Here is a 7,406-nt window from a genome sequence, read left to right on the forward strand (position 1 = left end):
GAATATACAGAGGTAAATTTCAAGAACCTTTTCTTTCCATCTTCAAAATGTATTATTTATATTCTTATTCCTTTTCTACTTTATTTTTGTGGAAATTGGAAAAACAATCGATGGAAACTTATTTAATGAAGTAAAGTTGGATGTACACCACTAATTATATGAACAGCTAAGATAAAAATCTGACTTTGTTCAAATATTTAGCTGGTTAATCTTGACTGATCAAATAAATGGAATTGAATTCACGAAATAGTTTAGGTGGGTGATGAGTATATATAAACCCAGTTATAAAGAAACAAAATTTATTAAATTTGATATTCATTCCATCAGAAAATTGCAGTTGAGAGATAGCTTAATTGATCTGCAACAATGGCGGGTGCAAAAGAAAAAACAGTGACCAACAAGCAAGTTATATTCAAAAGCTACGCGAATACACGTTCCCCTCAAGCATAAGACATGTATGTGAGTAGTAATTCGATCAAACTTCAATTACCAGAAGGAACGAATGGAGTTATTATCAAGAATCTCTACTTGTCTTGTGATCGCTTCATAAGAAACCTAATGAAAAAAGCCGAACACCGCCAAAAATTTCCCACTTAAGAGCCTGGTTCGGTTAGTTAACTAGTTATTTTTGACATGATACCAAACAAATGTAATATTTTCAACATGTTTCAGAAATATATGTAAATGTTTGTTGCTACTGTTTACTAGTACGCAGCCTCTATATGGATATGGAGTGGCCCAAGTTATCGAATCTAGACATCCAGACTTCAAGAAAGGTGACTTGGTTTGGGGAATCACAACAGGGGAAGAGTACAGCCTTATTGCAGCACCAACACCAGAAACTCTCTTTACAAAAAACCCAACTGATGATTTCCCTATTTCCTATTATCTTGGAATTTTTGGTATATATATGCAACCTCTAAGATCTCTTTTTGATTGAAATATCAATTAATCTTCAAAATTACAATTAGTATATTCAAAATCTTATTACTGTATATTGATTTGTAATTTGCAGGTATGCCTGGCCTACTTGCCTATCCTGAGACTTTATGAGATTGGAACTCCAAAGAAAGGAGATTTTGTGTTTGTTTCAGCTGCTTCTGGTGTAATAGGTCAAATTGTTGGGCAATTTGTGAAGTTGGCTGGTTGCTATGTTGTTGGAAGTGCTGGAAGCAAAGAGAAAGAGAGTTATTTCATCCCCAAACAAATCCTTATATTTACCCAGTTTATCAGCTTTTGATTATGTCTTTGCTTTTAATTATTATTTCTTCACATTTTTGTTAAAGAACAAACTGGGATTCGATGAGGCTTTCAATTACAAAGAAGAACAGAACTTGGATGCAGCTTTGAAAAGGTAATTAGTACTTAAATAATTAACAAGTACTTATTACAACTGAAAAAACATTAATTAATTACCAAGAAATCTAATATGTCTTGACATGTAAATGCATGCAGATGTTTTCCTGAAGGCATCGACATATTCTATGATATTGTTGGCGGGAAAATGCTTGACGCAGTGCTAGTTAACATATGAGACCCCATGGACGCATTGGATTATGTGGAATGCTGTCACAAGAAAACGTAGAACAACATGAAGGAATACACAATCTGATGGAAGTAGTGTCGAAACGTATTCGCATTGAAGGGTTGGTTGCTTTTGAGTACTACCACCTCTTTCCAGAATACCTAGAAATGGTTGTGCCCAACCTAAAAGAAGGGAAGATCACATATCTTGAAGATTTTGCCATTGGGTTTGAGAGCAGTATAGCAGCTTTGGTTGGGCAATTCACTGGAAAGAATGTAGGAAAGCAAGTGGTTAAAATTGCTGATGAATGATTTTTCTTGGGTTTTTTCATTTACTTCCGATGGTTAATAAATAATATATAATTAAGCTTTGCAAAGTTCTATGATCAAACAAAAGAAAATAAGAATTTTCGTTCAAATGAAAATATTTTTGACCATATACCGGAAAAAAAAAAGATAAAATATAAAAAATTTTTATTTTTATTGGTTTAGTTCATGGTGAGGCCATTAACCTGGTCTAGACAAGTATAATTCGAGTTGAATTAGAAAGTTGTCAGGTTGTTACTTGGTTGGAAGTGCTGGAAGCAAAGAAAAAGTGAGCTTCATTCGATGATTTTTCTTCCCTTGGCTGTAATGTTTTTCTTTTATCTGATTTTACTTTGTCCATTTTAAGGTTGATTTGTTGAAGAACAAGTTTGGATTCGACGAGGCTTTCAATTACAATGAAGAACAGGACTTGGATGCAGCTTTGAAAAGGTACTTCCTTCTTTCTATTATTGAGATTGAAACATAATACACACCATTACAAAGAATTAATCAAACCCAATTGTTGGAAAAATGCAGATATTTTCCTAAAGGAATCGATATATATTTTGAAAATGTTGGTGGTAAGATGCTGGAAGCAGTTCTGCTGAATATGAAATTTGGGGGACGCATTGTTATGTGTGGATAGACGAGGTTTATGGAGTAAAAAATCTAACGCAAATAGTTTACAAAAGCCTCCGCGTGGAAGGATTTCTAGTTGCCAATTACCTGCACCTAATTCCTAAGTACCACGAAATGATAATACCAAAAATAAAAGAAGGGAAGATTGTTTATGTTGAAGATATTGCCGCCGGTATAGAAAGCGGTCCGGCGGCTGTGGTTGGCGGATTCAGAGGATGTAATATGGGAAAGCAAGTGGTTAAAGTTGCCGATGAATGATGACTATTAATTGAGCTTCTTGATAATAAAATTCAGCTATGGCTGCCTGCCTATACTTGAAGGAGGAGAAGAATAAGAATAATAACTTGTTTGGGATGAATGCTTTTTTGTTCATTAGTTATAAAAATACATTTAAAAGTACACTACTTGAATAGAGAAGAGTTTGTATTTTCTTTTCTTTTTTTGGAGAATTTGTATTTTATTTTATTATTAATCATTAAGAATTTTAATTTATACTTATATATAGATTAATGGCTAATAATTTTAGTTTGATACTTGGGAAGCCCAATAAATTTAATGGGTCGGAATAACATTGAACAAATTGGTGATAATTTAGTAGTTGATATGTTTCAAACTCAAATCTCTTACTCAACACATCTTTGATAATATGTGAAAAGATCGATCAGGTCACACCCGATTAATATTAATAATTTTAATTTAAAATTATTAGAGGAAAATATTAAAATGATAAGCATTGTTAAATTATTATATTATAAGTGCATAACCGTGTAGTCAATATTCTTAGTATTCTTACAATTGCTTGAATTGACTACGCTCCGCGTGGTTTGCTAAGTGCTGACGTCGATTGATTTGGTCTTAGTCTCAAATGCAAGCGGCTAAAATTAAAATTGCCATTTGCCGATGGACGACTATTGTAAAATTCATCTTGAGTTGAAACTTTACAGCCTGTTTGGAAAGGAGGAAAATGGGAAGAAAATAAAATATGAGAAGAAAATAATCATGAAAGGTTATCTTACTCTGTTTGGAAATATGAGAGATAAAATTGGAAAAAAAAATCTGTATTAAATTTCACCCATACCCACCAATTTTTAATCTCTCCAAAACCGAGAGAAAATGGCTGACTGAGAAGAATCTCCACATTTTAGCATGAAATTACAAAACTATCGCTCTAATTGTCATACTATATTCATTATTTTTCTTTCATGTTTCAACTGATTTCTGATAAATTATAATATAAAATAATTTTTATACATATGCATTTTGCAATAATTGTGACTTCCTACATTAAGACATAGTTTAGTAGTAAGTGTATATACGCTCCGACAATAGAATCTGGATCGAATCCCCTAATGCTTAAAAAAAAAAAACTTGTGACTTCTGTTACACAATTGCTTTATTAACTATGGTGAGCCCACCTAAAATATTTGTACTATAAGAATTTAATTCATAAATTATTTCTTAATTGAATCATTTACAAATTTAAATGAGATAGAAACCGCAAGAATTTAAGTCATAAAATATTTCTTAATTGAATCATTTACAAATTTAAATGAAATAGAGACTACAAGAATTTAAGTGAGAAAAGATATTACTAAATGGAATAATCAAAATACAATAAAGAACTGACATTTGATCTGAAGGTTGTTTTAATGTAGAGCTGAGAAAGCTTATTAACCATATCCATATACTAATGTCTGGCTACTAATTAAATTGAAACAGTTATAATCATTTATCAGCAATTTTTTTATCAGCAATATATTGATTTATATCCAGAAAAAATTTAACATTTTTAAGTTTCTATATTAGATTATTTTAATAATCTGTATGTGGCCCATGAGATTAAAGGGCTGATTCTAATTAAAGTAACCAAGATGATGGTTATTGGGTTTAATGGATAAGAGCCAGTTAGGGTTTTAATACCCTTCCTCTGCCTTATAAAGGAATCAACAGATTAGGGTTAACACAGAAACAAGAGAGTGTGACGGCTCCCTCAAACACATACAGAGATAGTTTATTTGAGAGAGCTCATAAAAGAAACTCCCGCAGCTGTTGATTATTCTCTGTTGATTATTCTCTGACCATTAAGAGAGCACTTATGGACAAAAGGCCTGAGTGAAGAAACGTAGATCTGCTGTTACGGTGAGAATCGAATTGTCCCAACGAGGTAACCCATAACATAGATCTGCCGTTATGGATCAAGGTACGCTTCCGATTATTGTATATTCTTGTCAAACAAATTCTATGAACAATAGGTCTGGACTATATTAAAGTTTATTCAACATTCTAAACCTGAGCTATCAGGTTCTCTAAATACACCCAACCTAATTCAAAAATGCTAAGTAAAAACACATGAAAAACTTTAACTTACATGAGATTCATCTCTTCGTGAGATAAGAAACAAATCACAATATTGAAACAGCCTGACAATCATACTAAAGCTAAAAACTCATTAGATGCTTCAACACCCTTCTTCGCCAAAGAATTTTGCAAAGCCCAAATCATTACCAGCAATTTTAACCACTCGCTTTCCTACATTCTGTCTAGTGAAGAGCCCAACCAAAGCTGCTGGACCGCTTTCAAGGCCACTGGCAATATCTTCAATATAAGTAATCTTCCCTTCTTTTATGTTTGGCACAACCATTTCCAGGTATTTTGGAAAGAGGTGATAGTAATCAGACACAACAAACCCTTCCATACGAATATGTTTCAGAATAAGTTCTACAATGCTGTGTATTCCTTCGTGTTTTTCTGAATTTTCTTGTGATAATATTCCACATATTACAATCCGTCCATTGTATCTCATGTTAAGTAGAACTGCGTCGAGCATTTTTCCACCAACAATATCAAAATATAGGTCGATGCCTTCAGGAAAATACCTGCATGTCAAGAAATATTTGATTTATTAGTAATTAAACGATGTTTTTTCAATTTCATTAAATACTTATAATTAATTTAAGTGCTAACCTTTTCAAAGCTGCATCCAAATCCTTTTCTTCGTTGTAATTGAAAGCCTCATCGAATCCAAATTTATTCTTCAACAAATCAACCTTAAATAATAAAAGGAAACAAAGTGAAAAAGCTGACCAATCAAGTAATTTGTTTTGAGTGTAAAAAAAAAGAAATGAGAGATACAGAATAAGACTTGTCTACACTCGATGTATGGAATCACGTATACACCCAGCTATTCAAAGAAGGATTTTTTAAAAAATTATTGCTGTTTTTTTTTTTTTTCTTCAGTAAATGGTCGGAAATACTCTGACTCCAATCAAAAAACTATATTTGATTGGTTTTGGTGTATGCATGCATAAGAAACTCACTTTCTCTGTACTTCCAGCACTCCCAACAACATAGCAACCAGTCAACTTTGCAAATTGCCCAACAATTTGACCTATTGCACCAGAAGCTGCTGAAACAAACACATAATCTCCCTTCTTAGGAGCACCAACCTCGTAAAATCCAGCATAAGCAGTTATCCCAGGCATACCTACAAAATACAAATCAATATGTAATAAGATTCTTGAATTCTAATTATAATTTTAAAGATTAATTAGTATGTCAGTCAAAGGAGATAGTTAGCACATACCAAGAATTCCAAGATAATAGGAAAGAGGTAAATCATCAGAAGGGTTAATTTTAAAGAGAGTTTGTGGTGTTGGTGTCGCAATGTAGCTATACTCTTCCCATGTTGTGATTCCCCAAACAAAGTCACCTTCCTTAAAATCTGGATGTCTAGATTCTACAACTTTGGCCACTCCATATCCATACAGAGGCTGCATGTTAATAAACAAAATTTCTGAAACATGTCAAAAAAATTTCTCTGCAACTTTTGACTTAAACTAACAATTATAACGATGAAAATGAAATGTTAACTAACCGAACCAGGCTTGTAAGTTTGAAATCCCTGGCTGTGTTTTACTTCTTTCATTAGGTTTCTCATGTAGCGATCACAAGACAAGTAGAGATTCTTGACAACGATTCCGTTACTTCCTTCTGGGACTTGAAGTTTGACCGAATTACTACTCACGTACATGTCTGATTCTTGAGGGTGACGAGTATTTACATAGTGTTTGAATATAACCTGCTTGTTACTTACTGTTCCTTCATTTGCACCAGCCATTGTTGCTAAAAATAATTAAGCTTCTTTCTCTGATCAACTGAAATTTCCTAATAGAAATAATATAATGTTTGATTGATTTTGTTTCGTTACACCTGCATGCTGGAAGTAAATATATATACTCATCACCTGTGTGAACTGTTGCATGAATTCACTTTCACTTGTTTGAAAAGTTAAAGTTATAATACTTTCATTCACGCGTAGATGAAGTAGGTAATTTTAGCTAGAGGATTAGACCCGGTGAATTGTCATCTGAATATATATATGTGTGTGTGTGTGTATGGTGTTAGGTAGTTAATCTGGCAGTATCAAAATGACGTCATCCACGTGGATCTCTTGACTATATGTCATATAGACACGTGGCACAAATTTACATGTGGCAGTTTTAATGATGTGGATTTCCACATGATGACAATAACCATGATAATTGCACCTTAAGTCTGGAGTCCTATAAACACGTTTTCTTCGTAAATTCAATTGAGTCACCATACAAGTTTTGGATTTTTTAATCAAGAGACGAGACCACCCGTCATCTCATAGTAATCGAAAAAAAAGCTTTCCTGCGACACACAATAATTTACTCCAGTCTGCAATATTTAAGTTATTTCAATAATTTTTTTAAGGTTTAATGGTCTACTTAATTTAAATATTTTTGATTCTCTTCAAGGGGTAAAAGATCTGGCCTGTGAGAATTTTACGCTAAGAGTGACGCCAAATTTAATATTTTGAGGATTTTTCAATCCCTTACGAGCTACCCTTTCAATATAAGTTACTTCAATAATGCAATTGAGTCGGCAAAAGTTACAACAATGAAAAGTTATAT

At 32.9% G+C, this 7,406-nt stretch overlaps 2 protein-coding genes and 1 pseudogene across 3 annotated transcripts; 2 read left to right on the forward strand and 1 right to left on the reverse strand.

The window, feature by feature from the left end:
- Positions 1-334: 334 nt before the first annotated feature.
- LOC105632942 (2-alkenal reductase (NADP(+)-dependent)-like) lies at positions 335-2,280 on the forward strand (annotated as a pseudogene). The gene is made up of 6 exons (XR_016321769.1): positions 335-609; positions 716-902; positions 1,016-1,188; positions 1,277-1,354; positions 1,456-2,119; positions 2,198-2,280. The product of XR_016321769.1 is annotated as a 2-alkenal reductase (NADP(+)-dependent)-like (transcript).
- LOC149495038 (2-alkenal reductase (NADP(+)-dependent)-like) lies at positions 2,020-2,727 on the forward strand. Its single transcript, XM_089724494.1, has 3 exons — positions 2,020-2,049; positions 2,198-2,280; positions 2,430-2,727. Exons 1-3 carry the CDS (start codon positions 2,020-2,022, stop codon positions 2,725-2,727), a joined length of 411 nt encoding a protein of 136 aa, XP_089580620.1.
- Positions 2,728-4,731: 2,004 nt separating this feature from the next.
- Positions 4,732-6,668, reverse strand: LOC105633271 (2-alkenal reductase (NADP(+)-dependent)). The gene is made up of 5 exons (XM_089724107.1): positions 6,344-6,668; positions 6,053-6,239; positions 5,787-5,953; positions 5,434-5,516; positions 4,732-5,345 (listed from the first exon to the last, which is right to left on the reverse strand). The coding sequence occupies exons 1-5, from the start codon at positions 6,584-6,586 to the stop codon at positions 4,928-4,930; spliced, it is 1,098 nt and encodes a 365-aa protein (XP_089580233.1). The 5' UTR covers positions 6,587-6,668; the 3' UTR covers positions 4,732-4,927.
- Between the last annotated feature and the right edge of the window lie 738 nt (positions 6,669-7,406).

This window comes from Jatropha curcas, chromosome 7, assembly GCF_041381405.1.
Source record: "Jatropha curcas cultivar XTBG-Jc1 chromosome 7, XTBG_Jcur_1.0, whole genome shotgun sequence".
Lineage (NCBI taxonomy): Eukaryota > Viridiplantae > Streptophyta > Magnoliopsida > Malpighiales > Euphorbiaceae > Jatropha > Jatropha curcas.

Bases quoted from the DNA above. Each gene is read 5' to 3' on its own strand.
- LOC149495038 (XM_089724494.1), top strand. From the start codon at position 2,020: ATGGTGAGGCCATTAACCTGGTCTAGACAA. The intron at 2,050-2,197 runs GTATAATTCGAG...GTCCATTTTAAG, and splicing joins CATTAACCTGGTCTAGACAA to GTTGATTTGTTGAAGAACAA. The intron at 2,281-2,429 runs GTACTTCCTTCT...TGCTGGAAGCAG, and splicing joins TTGGATGCAGCTTTGAAAAG to TTCTGCTGAATATGAAATTT.
- LOC105633271 (XM_089724107.1), bottom strand. From the start codon at position 6,586: ATGGCTGGTGCAAATGAAGGAACAGTAAGTAACAAGCAGGTTATATTC. The intron at 6,240-6,343 runs GTTAGTTAACAT...ATTAACATGCAG, and splicing joins AAACTTACAAGCCTGGTTCG to CCTCTGTATGGATATGGAGT. The intron at 5,346-5,433 runs GTTAGCACTTAA...CTTGACATGCAG, and splicing joins TTGGATGCAGCTTTGAAAAG to GTATTTTCCTGAAGGCATCG.